The 20,011-nt window shown below is 35.5% G+C and overlaps 4 protein-coding genes across 4 annotated transcripts; 2 read left to right on the top strand and 2 right to left on the bottom strand.

The window, feature by feature from the left end:
* Positions 1 to 5,424: 5,424 nt before the first annotated feature.
* On the bottom strand, positions 5,425 to 7,278 carry EV154DRAFT_431685 (permease family-domain-containing protein; the record flags this gene model as incomplete). Its single annotated transcript, XM_051596629.1, has 4 exons — positions 5,425 to 6,704; positions 6,767 to 6,840; positions 6,904 to 7,096; positions 7,176 to 7,278. 4 exons carry the CDS (start codon positions 7,276 to 7,278, stop codon positions 5,425 to 5,427), a joined length of 1,650 nt encoding a protein of 549 aa, XP_051451143.1.
* A 2,172-nt stretch (positions 7,279 to 9,450) lies between these two features.
* Positions 9,451 to 11,576, bottom strand: EV154DRAFT_529960 (glutamyl-tRNA synthetase). Its single transcript, XM_051603715.1, has 8 exons — positions 11,251 to 11,576; positions 11,125 to 11,197; positions 11,034 to 11,071; positions 10,745 to 10,963; positions 10,519 to 10,692; positions 10,199 to 10,453; positions 9,784 to 10,129; positions 9,451 to 9,711 (listed from the first exon to the last, which is right to left on the bottom strand). The coding sequence occupies exons 1-8, from the start codon at positions 11,446 to 11,448 to the stop codon at positions 9,485 to 9,487; spliced, it is 1,530 nt and encodes a 509-aa protein (XP_051451142.1). The 5' UTR covers positions 11,449 to 11,576; the 3' UTR covers positions 9,451 to 9,484.
* A 509-nt stretch (positions 11,577 to 12,085) lies between these two features.
* On the top strand, positions 12,086 to 16,176 carry EV154DRAFT_529959 (uncharacterized protein). The gene is made up of 8 exons (XM_051603714.1): positions 12,086 to 12,298; positions 12,349 to 12,424; positions 12,479 to 13,280; positions 13,349 to 13,880; positions 13,948 to 14,032; positions 14,095 to 14,169; positions 14,233 to 15,040; positions 15,096 to 16,176. The coding sequence occupies exons 1-8, from the start codon at positions 12,250 to 12,252 to the stop codon at positions 15,786 to 15,788; spliced, it is 3,120 nt and encodes a 1,039-aa protein (XP_051451141.1). The 5' UTR covers positions 12,086 to 12,249; the 3' UTR covers positions 15,789 to 16,176.
* A 1,369-nt stretch (positions 16,177 to 17,545) lies between these two features.
* Positions 17,546 to 18,672, top strand: EV154DRAFT_529953 (DHS-like NAD/FAD-binding domain-containing protein). The gene is made up of 3 exons (XM_051603713.1): positions 17,546 to 17,627; positions 17,693 to 17,804; positions 17,857 to 18,672. Exon 3 carries the CDS (start codon positions 17,963 to 17,965, stop codon positions 18,590 to 18,592), a length of 630 nt encoding a protein of 209 aa, XP_051451140.1. The 5' UTR covers positions 17,546 to 17,627; positions 17,693 to 17,804; positions 17,857 to 17,962; the 3' UTR covers positions 18,593 to 18,672.
* The last annotated feature ends 1,339 nt before the right edge of the window (positions 18,673 to 20,011 follow it).

Here is a 20,011-nt window from a genome sequence, read left to right as displayed (position 1 = left end):
TCGTGTTCCAGTCGAAGCTCGCTCGGATGCGTTTTTCTGCAGCTCGAGCTCGCTCAAAGTTTCTTAAGCTCGGCTCGGTTGCAAATACGATAGCTCGAACTCGCTCGCCCTTTTTATTACACAAAGTGCACGTCAAAGTGATGTTAATTACAGAAATTTATGATAATAAAATTGTTATTTATTGAAATAGAAGTTGGAAAAAGAAAAAGAAAACTTTTTTTTTCACCAGCCTTAACACCAAATTCGGATACTTAAATCAAACTATTACTGCTGTTGTATTCGAGCAGTATATGCACCCCATTTGCGGTAACATACTTGCACTCCGACGATTGAAGTAATTTATCATCTTTCACCTTTTGGCATATGTCAGATGATATTTCATAATTCACGTAACACTAATATATTTATTTCAGTTACGGACTGTTATTTCATTATCCTTGATGTACCTTGCGGGATATTGACAGTTTAGACAACATGTCAATATAATCTACCCACGGTAGTCATCTTCCCGTTTGCTGTAAATAGTTGTGTTCGTTGGGTATAAAAGAAATCCACATTTTTATGTTTAATAAAGTTCAGTTCCTATTTGCAATCTGGTTAATACTCTGTCTTATTTTCTTTTTTGTCTTTGGATTTTTCAACTCCATCTATATTTATAATACATTTGGATTTGTGAACATGAAAGCTTAAATTAATTCTGCTACGTCATGTTACTATGGTTGCTGTAAAAATTTGGCTTAGTTGGGCATAGTGTGCAACACTGTATCATTTTCTATGGTAAATGTGTTTGTTGGTTGTACAATTAAATAAAAGTCCAAAGCATTTTAGTTGGAATTATTAGAGCATAAATAAAAAAAAATGGTAAAGGGAAGAAAAGATTATAATCAAGGGGAAATGCCATCTGTAGTCTTTCAAGGACCTTAACTTTAAAGTGACTACTATCGACATTTTAGCCGAGCTAGCTTCGAGCGATCATCGATCGAAGCTCGCTCGAACCCAAAAAAGTGGCGCAAGCTCGAGTACAAAAACTCGGTTCGAGCTTCGTTCGAACTGGCGCAAGATCGGTGCAAGCTCGAAAAGTTCGAACACTAATCCTCACGTACTTTTGTCTTTACTTTGTAAGGAAGGAATTACTTCATGACATATTTATTTAAACAGACATTACGTATTATTATTATAAATTGGAGAGTGTGTCATGAATAAAATTAGATGTCTTTTTATATACGAATTATAACTTCAGCTACTTTCTCTGCTCAGTTCTAATTAAGGTTTGACACGAGGTGGTGATACCTTAATTTGAAGTACAAATCAATGTCAAAATAAAGTAGAGTTTATTACTTATCTAATGTATCCTCGCTTTTGTATGTTTAGAGTCTTTATATAAATATAATCATATATAATTCCTTTACTTGAAGTTAAGGGCTTTAGAGTTCTTGATCAAAGTACATATGTTATAAGATTCCACAGTTACTCGACAACCTGGATTTAATGTAAGATATAATCGCAGAGTAAATGTTGTGTGTTACTGGCATTGTGCCTTTAACCACTAGGAATGATATTCACTAGAGTTCTTGTTATAATACGGTATGTGTTATAACGAAGAGGCAAGCTAAATTGTAATTATATTCGGTTTAATAGGAGTAAATACGACAAAGTATGCTAACACTCTTTACAACACATATGGGCTAAACGAAGGGTATACCTCAAAAAAATTGCAATTAACAAGAGCTCCCTGTCTTGATGACTTGAGTCTTTGGTTTGATTGTTACAGATGCCCTTAGATTGTTGCTGATACATTTAAAAGACCAGTAATTTAACATGCAACAACACCAAAAGTTGATTAGTATGATATCACGTGGAGAGACAATGATTATAACGTCATGTATACTAAAGATACAACTATCTTTGTACCACTTCTTGGTCTGGATTTAGAAACAATGAATGATCCCACTCAACTTTTGTTTGCCAACAGTCATTTTTATATGATTTTGCCTCAACTCGACAATAAAACGAAGAAGGCTTCCAAAGTTAAAAAATGACCAACAGTAAACTTTTCCCACCAAAAAAATATTCGACGCGCACTGAGGAATTTGTGTCAACGACGTGTCTAATTACTTTTACATTTAGACAGGATACTTTTATAATTTACTTCGCCAATCCTCAACATTTTACCAAACTTATATATTTCATCTCATAATAATCAAAACCCAAAAAAAAAAAAAAAAAAAAAAAAAAATTAGACTAAAAGCATGAGCTCACACTCAAAACCACATGGATTTTCTTTTTCAAAAAGTATGGTGCGCCAGCAAAAAAAGTATGGTGCGCGAAAATATTAGGGGGTTTCATTAATTATTTTCATTTTCTCAAGAAATATTTTCTCATCTTGAGAAAGAAAAATCTTCCTCAGAAAAATTATATTTCTCAAAAATTGAAGCAATGTTATTGGCTGATTAAATTTATGAGAAAAAATCATGAGAATGAGAAATAGTTAATGAAACCCCCTATTATTTAGCTGGCCTGGAATTTTATTACTTGACCAGACAGAAAAAAAAATGGTGCGCAAGATTTTTTTTTTCAAGTAAAAGTATGGTGCGCGTATAATTAGCCTTACAAAATAGATGCACTGTATCAGCCCGACCCAGAAATCAATTTGACCTTAACAAAAAAGTGTGATGTGTCAGTCGTATTTTTTAATAAAAAAAGAATGAAAATAACAGAAACCGTACAAATGTATATAGACAAAAAACAAAAAAGCCGAAAAAAAAACCCCCCGAAAGAATGATAAGATACGCCATAAATAAAAGATATTTCTCATGGGAGCATGTGCTCGTTTTGTAGTTTGATCAAACAATATCAATATTAAAGTAATTTTAATCTTAAAAAATTTACCTCATCACAAAGTGCGTATGCAGGAATTCATTTTTAAAACAAATTGAAAAGTAGCTCGCAGTTTACGTTAGGAAAAAAAGATGAATTGTAATGATTTTATGCGTTAGGTTTATTTAGATGTCCAGTGAAATATTTTTTGAGTGCTGTATGAAACCCTCAATTTCGCTTTGTGATACATTAGCTTTGGATTGATTTATTCTATGGGCAATTGTTTCACCATCTAAAAGATAATGTCGATTGATTCCGTATTTGACTGTTGTCCAAAATTTGGTTATAGGGTTTAGATCAGAACAGTACGGTGGTAAATAAGCGCATTGATACCCTCTATCAACCACTATTTTTTCTAAATCGTCTAAAAGCCAGTCATGCATGTTATTCATCACAACGTAGGATCCTTTGAGCTCATCTGATCTATCCATTTTATCCAAAATTGCATTTAAAAACTCTACATAGGGGTCCTCTCGTTTGATCCCTGGATGGAACATGCATGTCTCTACAATACCTACAGCAGAAACGGCTACAAAAAAGTAGCGAGGAGTCACATTTAATCCTGACTTCTTGTAAGGTAATCCACCACTTTTCATCACAACATCAAGTCGGGGACACTCAATAAATACGCAATTTTTCATGTAATCTAAATCTGTGTGACTCCATTGATTCACCCACTGAATACGATTTTGTAAATTCATTTTGATTTCTTTTCGATTGGGAACGTCCGTTTTGAGCACCTTGATGTTACACTCGTTTTTCATGAACTCTTGGATATGTGTCTTTTTTGCATTTAAACCTGGAAACTTTTGTGTCAAAGTTTCAAGTGCTTCATTTAGAACTGCTGTTGGATTTTCATCAATAAAATTAATCAGGTACTGTTTATGTTCCAACTTGAAAAAAGATGGTTGAGCACATATTTTTTCTCTGGCAAGGTTGACCCAGTTTAGAAGCGTACTATGGGGAACATCTGCATTATTTGCAACTTGAGCAACCGAAATTTTCTTATCCAGAACCAGACTCACGAGGGCTGCTTTGTAATCGTCCGTATATAACTTTTCTCTTTCTTGTTGTTGGAGGGATTCTAAATGTCGCTCTATTGCTGTGGTATCTTGTTCTATTTTTAAGGGAATGGATGAGTTCATTTTGCTATGTCGTGGATTTCTTTTATTATGCTGCTGGTCCCTTTCGGTATTGGTTGCAATATTATGCTTTATTTTATGGTAATTGCTGGTATCTTGGGTCATATCTCGATCTGAATGAGGTTTTGATTTGGTATCTGGGTTTATGGTATCTTGGTCAATCTGAGGAGTTGAAATATCTGGCTCCGTTTGCATGCTGCTTTCGAAAGTTTGTGGGCGGGTGTCAGAATTCCGAAATACATGTTCTACTGTCAAAGTAAAACTGGGTTTTTTTTCCAAGCTCTTTTTATTGCCGTCAAAGTCCAGAGAGTCTCTAAAAGACACTGCTTCATCGTTCGGGTTGAGATCCATAAAACCCAAGTATATACCTTGCCAATCTTTAAAACATCGTCGAAGTTCTGAATTGCTATTTAAGCACACAAAGTTACAGTCCATGTCATATTTCATAACGGATGTCTGTGCTCGGTTGAATTTGACACTGTCTATGTAAATGCCTTGCCAATTCTTAAACTGAGACAATACTTTCTGCTTGTTATTATTTGGTTTAGTATCTGGACATTGTTGAAAATAACCTGTACTTGTTGTTTGCGTTTGAACAGGACTTCTTATGGAACTGGGAACGCGAATGACCTTGTTGCTTTTGGGAACTATGGTAGCCTTTTGGTTTATTTGGTTGCCCTTTCTACCCTTTTTAAATAAGCCTTTCCAACCACAAAAGCATTTTCTTGCTTTTGGTTTGGATGGCATGATGTAGATGAAAAAGGAGTTTATGTCGTGAAATTGAAAAAAAAACAAATAAATTGGGACTCGCGGAGCAAGGTACACATCCTCCACATCACGCCCTTTTTTTTATATTATTATTATTAGCTCGTGATACAAATCCTGTTTGAGGGTCCAATTTTTTCCTTTCTTTTATTTTCTCATCTTTGTAGTTGTACTTGATGACTACAACAAAGTGTATGAAGAAGGCCAATAACTTTGAATTCATCATTTTTTTTTTTTTTTTTTTTTTTTTTTTGACAGTGCTACACAAAGGAAAGTGTTTAAAATGATGCAATTTAACAGCATTTGAATATTCCCATTGTGTAAATCTAGGGAGAAATCCCGCCCATATTAAAACTTTCCTGTTTTCATGGACATGAATTCGTTTATTCATATACAGTCTTATTACCTTAAATGAAGATTATTTTTATAAAAGCTTGAAAAAAGCTTAATAGTCGGGTCTGAAGCACTTTTGCTTTAACTTTCATTCATAATCTAAATATTGTATTACACGTATGTATGTACGCGCTATATGATCGATATCAAAAAAAGTTGTTTAAAAAAAAAGAGATATGTTTATTTAAATCCCCCATCAGATATAAATAAAGGTATAACGCAGGGAGATGGGATCCCATATATAGATTTACAAATGCTTGGGGCCGGTAGTCTCAATTTTACAGGACACACTCTTTTGTTCTTCCTCGTCACTGTATAATCGACTATGACCACTGATCGATTCCTTATCTTCTCCCAAAAAGGACTCTGGCAAATCGGCAGGAAGAATCCAATTAAGTAAAATAGCGATCAATCCTGTCATAAGATATCCAGTTTCGACAATTGTGCTGATAGAATCATAAAACCCTTGTGCAGCTTCATTTGTAGTTACAGGCATAACATATGTAAACCAATCTGGAACGAGAGATACACCAAGTCCAATAGCTAAGGAAGATGCTACAATCACTCGATCACGACGGTTCCAATCAAGATATCCTAAAATACGAATACCAGAAGTACCAACTGATGAAAAGATAAACAAGGTCATTCCACCTACCACAGGATTAGGAATAGCCAAAAAAGCAGCAGAGATTTTACTGAACATGCCACAAAGAATCAAAAGGCCTGCACATACAAGTCCGGCTGTTCGACTAGCGCATCGAGTGACAGCAATCACACCATTGTTGTTGCTGTAGGTAATGACACCCATTGTAGAGCAAAGTCCCGATAGAATAATACTGATACCGTCACAAAGAAGACCTCCTTGCGAACGTTCCTCAAAAGCAGTACCTTCTACAGGTAAACCTGAAACATCACTTGCAGCCGTTAAATCACCTAAACATTCAATCATCATATCCAAACAGGTAAAGAGAAAAGGTAAAATAGCGGGAGGATAAATGCTATAATTGAAAGTTTTGACCCAAAGAAAAGTAATCACCGGAGCAGAGGCAATACTTGTGTTATCAAACATACCCAAGGAAACTGTCATAATAACACCAATAATTAAACCAAGAATGACAGAGATATTTTTCAAAAAGACAGAACCCAAAATTTCAATCAAAATAATCGAGCCAAATACAGCGCCACCAATGGCGAAATTCATTGGGCTACCCCAAGCTTGTGCATTAGGCGCATAGATATCCGGACAAAGCACATAATCTCCAGATAATGGTCGGCTCATACAGGCACCGGATCCACCAGCCCAGTTCTTCATAGCGTTACCAATAAGTGAAGCACCAATTACGACGAGAACAGTACCAGTAACAATCTTGGGAAACAATTTTCGAAGTACGCGGTGAGGTAAGAAACTGATAGCAATGTTTAAAAGTGCACAAAGCATTTGTGTACCCAGAATAGCTCCAAAAGCATCTGGGCATGGCAAATAGCCCGTTGAACCATCGGCTAGAATTTCGGTAGGACAATGACCGTCTATTAAGTAAAATAATAAATACAAATGCCATGTATGAACTCGAGAGAAGGGATGTATTTACTTTTATACATGTTACCAACAACAGCCTGGGCTGCGGGCATATTAGCAAAAGCAACACCAGCAATCTGCAGTAATCTGGAAAAAGGTCAATGTTTAGATCTTGTTACTGTCTTACTTTTACTTTCAATTATATCTTACCCAATACCGAAGTAGTAATTTGTTTTGGGGATTTTGAAACGAACGATTTGAAAGATACTCATGATACCGCTCACAATAAGAGAAACAGATACCATGTATTGACGTGTATCTTCATCCAAATTCAAATTGTTTGAGCCAGCACCAGATAAAATAATTGTAGGTGTGATGATACCTCCCACCACGGCTAAAAAATCTATATGTCAAACGGGGTTAGATTCTCTTTTCAATTGGTCTTTGATATTGTGTTGCAAATTATTTAAAAAGTTATTTACGTTGAAATCCCATTAAAAGAGCAACAAGTACAGGAATACTGTCATCAGGACCATAAAAAATGGATTTCCCAACTTTTTTAGTGTAAAAAGGGATACGAGGCATGCATAAAGCAACATAATCATAATCGCCTAATAATCCCTCGCGTGTTGTAAGTGAATTTTTGACACGTTTTATTAAAGAGGGCTTAGGGGCCTCTACTGCCATCATGTATTCTGGTGTATAATAATATGTTTCCGGCGTCTCTGTAACAATATCTCCACCTGCTTTCACAGGACTAATTTCTTGAGACATTTTTTTCTATGAAGTTTTTTGAATTCAAAGAACTATCGCAGATCCAAAACCCCCGCTATTTATATCGATATTGCAAAGAGAAAAAAAAAATACCAAGTAGCACGAATCTAGTGAGATAAAAGATAAAGGGGAGATCCAAGATAAAGGAAAATACAAGATAAAGGAAGATAAAAAAAATAATCTCTCCCGTTTTTTACCCAGATCTTTGCAAGGAGATCCTAATGAAATTAGGTGACTGTAATAAAATAGTCGATTCGTACCCTAGATGGAAAATAGTACGACCAAGGAAAGCTACATAATAGTAACTAGACTAGATAAAAAAGAGAGAGAAATATGTGGAGTATCATAAAAAGCACATAGTATATTCATTTAAAGTGATTTTCTTCATAAAGAGCTGTCCCTTTTATGAAAGACAGCGATTCATCCACCAAGTACTCGTTCTGACATAATCTAACATTTTTATAATTGGAACCAATTCACTGATTTTTTTTTCTTTTTAACGATACCTCATTAAAAGGACGTCGTTAGTGTCAATAAATTGTTAGCCGTTAATGGTTTTTTTTTCTGAGAAAAGTTCAAACACTAAAGCATGATGTTTTATTTTTTTACATAAAAAGGCGCGTTCAAATTTTCATGGGACATGGTTGATATCACAGCTACACTGCAAGGGTTTTAGACTGAACTCAATGTGTAAAGTAATGTATCCATCACACTTTCTTTAGTGTAAATTATAGCTACAAACATTAGCAAAAATGAATGTATAGGTACAGTCTAAAAATGAAAACTCATTTGGTCAAAAATCTACGTGGAAAACATGCATGAGCAAACACTCACGGAGCATAAAGCACTGAAGTAAGTAAAGTGGGTAACCAAAGATCCGCGGACAGTTTAAAAATCAGTCAAAAAGGTCTATCTTAAGGTATGATTCTTTTCCCGGTTTTTGGATCCAATAATCACTCATGTGTAAATGTTGAACTGACCATTATACATACGATAGCGTTGATTAACATGCATAGGCTTATTTTATAGCAAATTTATTAGGAAGCTTATTTAGAGAAAGTGGTTGTCGACTTTTGTGGTAGACGCATTTTTAAAATGGGAAGTAATCTATGATCGGCTCGTTGATTATTTTTGTTGGTGGGTGAGTGTCACTAAATGCTGACAGTAATGAAGCTAGGGATCCATTCAGCTTGGGTTTTACGAGTAATCTTCTGATAAAAAAGAGAATGACAGTTCCATTGTCAAGTTTTCAACCCAGCTAAAACTATAGTACAAAATCCGAGCTGTTGAGCCAACAGACCTGGAAAGACTTATTTAAAGGTGTGTAACGGGTATCGATTTACTTTATGAAAAAAAAAAAATGTGGGTGAAAATCTGGCTAAGGCAGCCTCACACAAACGTCAAAAAGCTAGGCAATGATCTCGAACATCCAGTGATGAAAACACAAGGATTTTTGTTCGAACAGAAAGACTTTATCCGGAATGAGTTGGCCATAGATCTTGTTCCACAAACCAATCGATCGTTACTTTTTTATTTATTTAAATAACCTCCTTTGCTTATAGACTGAAATATTGAACAAGCATATCCTTGGCATTATTCTATTATTACACCGTATCGACATACATATGCGCTTAAGACTAAAGCAAACAAAAAACAATAGCTTCTCAGTTTGATTATCTTTGCTGTATTTAGTGCCCGCCTTTAGTCTTATCTTTGTGGTACCAATTGTCCCCGCATTGAAAGACAATACCAAAGTACGGGAAAGAATATACAAAGTACGATCGTCAATGTAACAGTGGGTCTTATTAACATAGCTAGCATGTAATATGTGATATACTTATTTGTTAGGAGAAAGATTAAAAGTGGATTGGCGGAAGATCTCTTTTTTCGGTACCGCCTTTGGGATCTTTCGGGTGATACATCTTATCTTGCAGCCTGGGAACAACAGACACAATTGCTTATCATCTAGAAATACTATAATATGTACATATTTTATTTTCATCTATTTGGTATGGGTCTAATTTAATCGTTCCATCACAGTCTCTCTACCTAGTACTTGGATGGTCTCAGCAACACCTGCACCTACTCTTGATCCAGTTACTTTATATCGCAATGCCATCATGACATGATTTGGGTTCAATCCGTTGGTTTCTGATAATGCATATAACCAAGGTTTGATCGTCGTTGCCTCAAAAGGTTCAATCGTGCTCAACTTTTCTTTAAATTCGTCGGTAGAAATTAAATCTATCCATAAAAACGGGTTAGTTGCATCTATTTTTTTAAAGAAAAAGAATAAAAGAGTGCCTTCACACATACCAAGCGCAGGTTGCTTCAATTTTTTTTTCAATGCTAATGCATCCGCACTTGCATAGTCTGGATTTTCGAAATAGTAACTACAGAGGCTGGGAATATCACTGATGTTTCTGATACGTTCCTTGATCGTATCAATCACTTGTGCAAGATACTCGTTGCTCAATCTATATGCTTGTTGAGTTCCTTCCAGTTGATGATAGGATTTATTCACAAATGGTTTTAAAATATCAACCAAACTATTTAACCCTTCAGGTGATTCTGCGCGCTTTAAAATATGGTGTTTGTTGATCCAATCCAACTTTTGATGATCCACAACAGCACCAGAGTGATTGATGTCCTTAATATCAAACTACTCGAATGTGTTAGCATGTTGAATGTGTTTTGACCTCTTTCTTCCTTTTATTTATCCACGACTTACTTGTTCGATTAATTCTTCAACAGTGAAAACAGAATCACTTGTATTTGGATTCCAGCCCAATAATGCAACAAAGTTATCAATGGCTTCTGGTAAATACCCCTTTGCGATGTATTGTTCTACATGAACATCCCCTGATCTCTTTGAGAGCTTTGAACCATCTGGGTTTAATAAAAGAGGAAGATGTGCAAACAAGGGAGGTTTCCAGCCTAGCGCCTTATATAACAGAATATGCTTAGGCGTGGAAGATAACCATTCCTATGATTTCCAGAGTTTGTCAAAATAAGGAATCATGCGGTAGCTATTTGAAAGCATTGGCTTACCTCTCCTCTTAAAACATGTGTCACTTCCATCAAATGATCATCCACGACATTGGCAAGATGGTATGTAGGATATCCATCACTCTTAATCAAAATTGTATCATCGATTGTTTTGTTACTAAAATTGATACTTCCATACACCAAATCCTTATGTTCTGTTGTTCCTTCATAAGGTGTCTATCCCATTATGTAAATAATATTGTGTATTTTGTGTTTTTGATAGACTTACACGAAGACGAACAGTGAAAGGCAAGTTTTGATCGACGTTCTCCTTGATTTCCTCGTCACTTAGGTATGAACAATGTTTATCATAGGCGATATAATTTCCTTGCTTTTGTCGTGATTCTCGTACTCGTGCTAATCGTTCTGGTGTACAAAAACATTGATAAGCATGTCCCGACTCGACTAATTTTTTGGCATGATCTCTATACAACTCGGTCCTTTGTGACTAATACGAAAAACGTTAGCATTTTTCTTTTTTGAATAAAAAAAAAAAAAAAAAGAGAAAGAGCGTTTACTTGGTAATAAGGTGAATGAGGTCCTTCCTTTTCAGGCCCTTAATTTTTGACGGTTTAGTAAAACAAGTCATCGCCCCCATACACAAATTACCTTCGTCATGAGGAATGCCAGCCCAATTCAGAGCCTTAACGAGATTCTCTACAGCTCCTTCTACATAACGTGTCTAATTCAAGTCAGTAATTGATGCCATGGTTTAGTCATTTCCCCCCTTCTTACCTGATCCGTGTCTTCAATACGAAGAATAAATTGGCCGCCAGTCTTTTTGGCAAGCAGGTAATTGAAAAGGGCGGTTCGTAAACCTCCTAAATGTAATTGACCGGTTGGACTAGGAGCAAAACGAACTCTGGCAGGTGTGCTGAGGTACCTCTTCCAAGGACCTGTTTGACGTGACAGTAATCGTAATTGAAGCAACATGGTTTTTCAAAAAAAAAAAAAGGACCCTGGGGGTAATTTAACTCCCCCGACATTTTTTAAGCATGATTGACAAAATTAAAGTTTGAGGGGAAGTTAAATTGTTTAAAATAATCCATTGTTTGGTCACAGGAAATCATGTCAAAGTCAAATGTCTTCATGGTGCCCCAGGCATATCACTGTCATATATTAGACATATATGTTGAGTCTGAAAAGATAAAAATAACTAGTCTATCGCCACTTTCAAACATAATAAAGCTCATGTAGTCCAAGAGTCTACGATAAGAGTAAGTTTCATCTTTTTGTGTGCAATATCTTTTTTTAGAGTTTAAAATGGCATTAACAGATATTTATTATTCATTCAATAGCATATTTATGAAGGAAGTATGGACGGACAAGGCATAAAAAAGGAAAAATATCTATTTATTTTATTTTTGATCCGGTTGAGTGTAACTTGAAACTTTTATACATACTCCTTGTGCTTCGATCGAGTAGGACGCTCTAAAATTGTTACTTTCTTATTCAAAACCTTATACCTGTCATCCTTATACTCGTATGTGTTTGTTGTTTTAACATTAGAAATATGTTAAAGACAACATTATTGATTTACGATGACATTCTTTTATTTTGTACAACATGCATGGATTACACTAATCTGTATTGTAATTGGCGAACTTTAGTTACGCCTTTCATTGTAACAATATCGGATAGCTCCACAAATGGAAAAGTTAATGAAAGCTATTCCACGTTGTATTTGTTTTCTTTTTTCTTTTTCTTTTAATCTTCGTTTCACCATAACGCAAAATGAGAGAGTATTATGATTTTTCTTCACATAGATACTGTCTAATTTTTGGTAAGCGGCTGTAGTGTATTATGTATGATGCTTATGTTAACATAAATTAGAGTTCGATAATACAAGCCTAAAGGCCTCAAGCATGGATAACGCAGACCATAATCACGACTGGGTTAATGATTTAAAGTAAGTACAGCTTAGCATTTCATAATTTTTTTTTAATAATGATTTACATAAAAGAGACCCAATTGATATCCCTTCAATACTATACAATACTACTACTGGTATTGTCGCATCTAGAGGAATGTCAGCGTTAGAAAAAATGGAGTCCCAAGAGAATCAACAAGATGAGTATTTTGTGCAAAACGTTTTTATGGAGCTGTATGGCGTATTTTGGAGAATGCAACAAGAACATTATGAAGCAAACATATACGACAGTGTTATAAAGCAAGAAGCTGTGAAGTTCTTACAAGATGAAGTGAGCGATTGGGAAAAATCTTTGAAAAGTCCCAAGTCAGACTTTTACTATGCATTTACCCTTCCAACAGATTGGAATGAAGATATACGAGATAGTATCTTTCGTCCTCTTTTTATACAAGCTGGTCTTATCGCTGAAGAAGATCATGTTGATAGGCTGATTTTTTTTTCCAAGATAGAATCCGTGTTTCGGATTATTCAATCGACCAATGATTATTCTTTTGGAAAAATAGAAATACAAACTGGAAAGCAGTATGCCATATGTTCGTTAGATTTCGATGGTCAAGTTTGCATAGATCTGGAATTATTCTCAGCCCAATATCCTTCATTAACATCAATCGACAACAAGTATATCCCCCAGCCATTAAAATCGTCCAAGTTTAAATTCCCTTTACAACATAAGGAAACCAGAGAGTGGGTAAAAGAAAGCTTGGAAAAAAGGTGTAGTACAATATTGACACCCGATTTTATTGACATGATGACAATTGAGAGCTATTTCGATCGATTTTCACCAGAACAAGACAGGAAACATAACCCTGACAGATGCTACTATGAGGACAATCAGGTAATAGTATAGGAGACCAGTTTATAAATCACGTTTACGTTATATATAACTTTTTATATTATTTGTAGCCAGAACTATTTGCTAATACACCTTATCAAAAGTTTTTCGCCTATCGGCCCTTCAAGGGGCTAGAAGATATACGTTACGAAGAGTTTAATTTAAAGCAGGACGAAATTAAAGCTATCGAATCCATGACTATAAATGATATCTATATGGACTACCCTAATTATGTGAAGGAGTTTTTCATGTACTATATACATGCTTTTTTTCAGGACACAACCGGGACAAAACTTTCGGGGTTGTTCATTTTGTATACAGAAGTATATGCGCGATATAATGAAACACTAGTGTTACTGAAACTTATAGAGAGGTGGCTAAACGATTACGGTGAACATCAGTCTCTTTATAAATTAATGTCACATGATGGCGATGATGACGACAAAAACGTCAGCTTCAGATTAACTTTGTTTACAAGAACTCAAGGGGGTGAAAAACTAGTACAAAAGAGAGTCAGAGAATACAACAAACTCAGCGATCCAAAAATACAGCCACTGGACTCAAAAACAGAACCGTTTAGGCCTGTACATTGTATTTATATAGGTAAGTTCAAAATCATCTTCGAAATCATGTGCACTGCAAGTTATTAAACCAATAATTTTTCGTACAGACTTGTTGCCTACAACTGTGAACTTGCAGATTACCCACACGGGAGATACCGGCCATATAAAGAGCACAACAGGAGATTATCAATGGTATTTATTATATAGGTATACGGTATGGAATGATACTAACGTGATTTTATTGTTACTGTCAGTGATATACAGCCATTAACAAACTTTATCTCGCAGTCCAACTTGTACGAGAGATCAGCACTGTGCATAACGAATAGGTGATAAAATTTTCAAGTGGTATGAATATATGTTAATGGATGACTAAGAATAAGTGTATCTAGGATGAAATTATATATCGAGACTATTTTTGGTGAATATCTCGTATTGTGCTCAGACCCAGATAGAACATCAAATATTATAAGTACATTTGTTCATTCTAAAACAAAAATAATTGAGAAGCTTTTGAGCAAGGTTGACATGCATGAGATGTTTTCTAAAACAATTGCACCTACTGCCTCCGACGGTAATAATTCCGTAATTGTTTGCCACCCCGGATACTTCTTTTTCTTTAAGATAACGTACCTATATTATCTCAACAAAATTATAGAAGACAAATTGGACATTGCTTTTGGAAACGAATGGAAGAACAAGAATACTGCGTTTGTTTTTTCGGTTGAAAAGAAGTTACTGGATGATATGTTTGACTCAAAAGAAACGCTACATAATCTGCTATTTTCAAGTGGGATACTAAATAATAATAATGGTTTTCGAAAAGCTGAAATATGTACTTACGGCGAAGAAATTTTACCTGCCATTCAACAGAAATTAAAAGACGCTGATTTCAAGATGAAATCGTACTTTGTTGTTGCACAGTTAAATCAAAAGCATATTCAACTCACTTTACATCAAGTTGTTAAACTATCAACACCTGCCGAGGATGCTGCCACCATCATTATCCAGGATGAAATACTACACATAGAGGATGTATATGACACCTTATGCAAAAACATTTGGGCGGCCTTATTATCTAGCAACCGTATTGATTACTGTCTAAAGCACAAGAATAAGGGTGATAATCCTCACAGCTTAAATTCTTCAGAAGGTTACAAGGCTATTTACCAGAGGTTAAAAATTTATTTGATGGAAGCTGTAAGTGGAATAGATCTATTTGATATGTGTATTCTTTTCGCCTAATTTCTTGTAGCTGAGCTTGAGTCATACAAGTATTGACATGGATTATAATTACCATTTAAAAATCACGGAAGAATGCCCTTGTACAATTGTTCTTTTTTTTCGCGACATCATTGAAATGGGAATTAGGTCAGTCATAAAATCTTTAGTAACAACCATAGCAGCTTCGGCGATAAACACAGCACTGTTCGGCCATTACGAAGTGGAATTTATGTTTTTGTTAGGGGATCCATTCAACATTTCGTCCTTCTTGTCGACTTATTATATATATACCGCGATAGTCCAACAAGAGATCAATATTTCTATCGAGCTGAAGGCAGAATATATACAGGGTTTTGCTTTACAAGAATCGCTCTGCCAACTATTAAATCAGACAACAAGTAAAAGTCCACACATGCATGACAGATTCATCAAAGGAGTTTTGAGCCAGATATGCACAGATACTTACGGGGTACGATTTGTAGCTGCAGATGAGCATTACCCTTCGTTCATATGTATGGATTGCAGCAAAGACGACGAGAAAGTTGTTGTAAAGGATGGTAACTTTCTGGTAATTCATCAAAAAGGGGAGTCGATTCCGATAACAGGATTGGCGATAAAATTAAAACTGCTCATTGAGGAGGACAGCAATATTGAAAGCTATAATGAATGGGACCCCAAAAATAGAGTATTCGCTGGTACTTATAATTCAGTCGATCTTTTTTAGATGCAACCCTAACCCCGAATTATATTATTTTTCAGAATTTATTAGAGTGCAACATTCAAATGACACTGTTATAGGTAGATATACACTCTTGGGGGATAATTCGGAAGGTCCCAAATGTATAATACATATCAGTGATGAAAGGAGCAAAGATCAGCCAGTCATAATAGACTTTAAACACGCCAACCATGAATATACTTTACACTTTACGGTGAGAATGATGGGTTATTCTACCATTTATCAAAATCAAAACTGTGATATGTATAATATCATAGGGCAGCCGCTAACACTCGCCTACATTTAGCTTGTACATAAAAATAAGTTGTTAATTCTACTTTAACAGCAATTTTATAGTTGATAATATAGTAAAATAAAGTTTTTTTGAACCAAATCATTTATGTTCATATAATATCATAGCTAGTTAAAAGAAGAGAAAGTTCTGTATTGACGAATGAGCATGCTATGCGCAGTTTTCTAGTTTTGGTTCACAGTGAGTCGAATATCATCAAATGAAACAGATTGGTTAATTTATTTTACTCCTACATTCAATGATGGCCTACTGTGCCCATTCAAATGAACTTAATACGTACTAAATGTTCTAGTTTCCTTTATCAAGACAATGTTTGACGAGCTTTTAAAGATTTGTCAATGGCTTGACGTTGTAAAAGTGGCGAAAACTCATGGCTTGCATAAACAAGGCAAAAAGATAGCCAAAGCTTCATTATGTAATTTTTTATATTCATTCATTGATATTAAAAAAAAAGACCAGGTATTGCACTGCAGCCCTACTGTCATGCTTATTTTGAGGCGAGCTTTTCCGTACATTAATTTCAAATTATTCTGCTTACAGTGAATCCCTGGGTAAAAAGAAATATGATAAACTGTCGCAAGATGAGAGATCCACCCCGCCGATGAACGACAGATTCATCGTTATAAAATTCCGCCTGTTGGTGAGAAACAGAAGGGGTGCGACATTATGAGCTCTTAACTCGAAGAAAATCACCCAGTTTATAAATTTTATTTAATTTTAAACCCCCCCCCCCCAATTGATGACCTCGCTTTCAGTCTAATGTACGTACATCGTTATATGTCACAACACAGCGCTTATACCCCACAATGCTTTTTTTTTTATTATTCAGTAGTTTCGATAGTTGAATTTATCAAAATGGGTATTCTTAATGAACTGCCTGGTCTAAGCGGTACCTCTATCCCATTTTTGTGAAGGCTTGTAGTAGTTTAGTAAACTTTCTCTAACTTCATACAATGAAGCGAAAGTGCAGGCTGTGGAAATTATAACACACATGAAGATATTTACACAAATATCACATACCCATATATATAAATCCTTCTGGTATCCATAATCTTCTCATGTTGTTAGTATTATTGCCATGAGAGCTGACAGTAAACACTGCTTCATTTTAGAATTGCCTATACAAACCCAAATTGTAAAATCCCTAGATAATTTGTCGGTTATTATCAACTAAAGATGTAAGTAAAGATATAGGGTGCTAAACTATTGACATCTTTATGCATTACTGACAAAAAGCGTTGATTGGTCAAAGGCCCAAAAAAAACAGAGAGAGGTATCTGGGATTAAATAGGACAAAAGAGTTCCCTTTAACCTTACTTTTACAAACCCCATCTCTTTAGCGATGGTTGCCTTGTCTAACGTTTTACTTAAACAAGTGTCCGGTAAAGTATGGAACTCAACGATAAAGATCCCCCAATTGAAAGCCGCATCGCCCATTATGGATTCCGTCTATGATGAGATGGAAGTAACGCAATTGTTAACAAATATGTTTGAGCGACATAAAGGACGTATCCTAGTGATTACGGGTGCTGGTAAGAATACAGCTAAAAAAAAACAAGAAAAAGAAACCGGGCTGACAGGAAAAGAGTGTATGTAGGGATTTCCACGGATTCGGGTATTCCAGATTACAGAGGTGATCAGGTAAGAAGCGAACACGAACACGAACAAGAAAAGGAATCAGTACATATTAAAATTAATGACTAGGGAACGTAAGGACTATTATTAAAATTGGTTGTTCGTATAACTCAATTGACAATATAGGTATGTTCGTAATCCTAATCATCGACCTATATTATATCACGAATTAGCGTCATCGCATAATTATCGACAACGATACTGGTCACGAAGTTATTTAGGGTGGCCTCGAATGGCGAATGCCTTACCCAACGATACCCATCACGTATTAAAATCATTGTTAATGAACGGCCATATTCAAAATATCATTACACAAAACGTGGATAACCTACATGTCAAAGCATTGACACCCACCGACCGATTACTAGAGTTACATGGCACACTTCAAAAGGTGGAATGCATGGCGTGTGGAAAAACGGATGTAGATAGAAACCAGTATCAAAACCGTATTCACGCCCGTAATCCCAGCTGGGGAGAATTGATTGGTAAGGGTAAAATAAATCCAGATGGTGATGTAGAATTACCTAGTGGTGTGTCCTACGATGATTTTGATATACCACCTTGTTTGTCCTGCGGTAGTTTAAAGATGAAGCCCAACGTTGTTTTCTTTGGTGAAAATATTAAAAAATCCACTACCAAAAGAGCTGAAGCGTATGTGGATGATGCTACTGCTGTGCTTGTCCTGGGTACTTCTTTGGCTACTTATTCCTCCTACAAATTAATTAGACAAGCCCAATTGTCCAACAAGGAAATTGGCATCATCACAAAGGGGCCCACAAGAGCTGATAATTTGATGGATTGGAAAGGTGAAGTTGGATGCACGCCTGTTTTAAAATCGTTGTTTAATTTAATCGGTCGTTAAGAAAAGAGTAAAAAATAAAAGGTCCAGCATGACCGATTCTATTTAATTATATTATAATATAGACATGTCAAGAGCTATGGATTGGCAGATAGGCTTGTTTCTTATAAACTAGTGCGTGTCTGCGATAATATCACTTAATCAGAAAACCTAAATTTATTATATCTCATGTATCAAATCAATATCTATACTCCTGTTTTCCTCGTGTATCAGCTCTTTTTCTACACTGAAGAGTATCAAATTCCCAATAACTTTGTAGGCCATTCGTAGTATTGAAAAAAACAGGGACGTTACACAGAAAATTTCTTTGCGCTTTTGAAGGCTTTGTGTTCCGTAACTCTGGAAAAACGAGGTTTAACCCTAAATTATATTTGAATATGTCACTTGTTCAATAAACGTAAAACCTCTTTATCGGGCTTATTCGCTAGAGTAACAAAAGATCTAAGGAACTGACGCGTCTTCATTGTTTTGTTCGAAATTTGGATCCAGTTGAGTAAGATGATTCGTGTAACTTGACGCAACGTTCTTGTGCTTCTCCCGATTGGCCAAGCATTGATTTTTTTTTTTTTTTCTCGTTTAAAATTTAGCCGTGGTCCCTATTTGTTGATTTAAAAATAAGAGATCGGCCAAAGCCAATTTAAAATGATCCATGATGACGAAGTTTAGGGAATCCTTTTTTATATGTATGACATGCATGAATCGTACTAAACTGTCTTGCAGGTGACAAAACTTGATTTCGCCATACATTGTAACAATGCCGGATAACGTCCGAAAGACTCCGCATCTGAACAACTTAACAAAAACTGTTCGACGTTATACTCGAATTACTTTTTATTTTCTTTTGTTTTTATTTTCCTTTGCTCATCACGCAAATAGAAATGGGTGACTATTATGATTTTTCTTTGCACAAATACTGTATAAGTTTTGGTAAGTGACTACAGTGCAGATTATAATCTTATATTAACATAACTCAGAGTTCAATAATATTATACTCAAGGCCACAAGTATTAATAATGAAGACCACGACCAGAACTGGGGTTATGGCTCAAAGTAAGTACAATTTAGCTTATTATTATATACTTTTTTCTAAAAATAAGTTACATAAAAGGGAACCATTTGATATGCCATCAGTACTATACAATACTGACACCGGTGTTGTTGTGGCAAGAGGGGCATCAGCAACAGAGAAATGGCAGTCCAAAGAGTATCAAGAAAATGCTTGTTATGTACGTAACATTTTTGTCGAGCTGCATAATATCTTTTTGATGATGCAACAAGAGCATTATGAAGCGGACATACCCGACAGTGTTGTTAAGCAAGAAGCTGTGAAATTTTTACAAGACGAAGTGAGCGATTGGGAAAAATATTTAAAAAGTCCAAAGTCTGACTTTTACTATGCATTCACCCTACCGACGGATTGGA

The sequence above is a fragment of the Mucor mucedo genome, assembly GCF_025094135.1.
Source record: "Mucor mucedo strain NRRL 3635 chromosome Unknown EV154scaffold_203, whole genome shotgun sequence".
Classification (NCBI taxonomy): domain Eukaryota; kingdom Fungi; phylum Mucoromycota; class Mucoromycetes; order Mucorales; family Mucoraceae; genus Mucor; species Mucor mucedo.
This window is presented reverse-complemented; position numbering and strand designations above follow the sequence as displayed.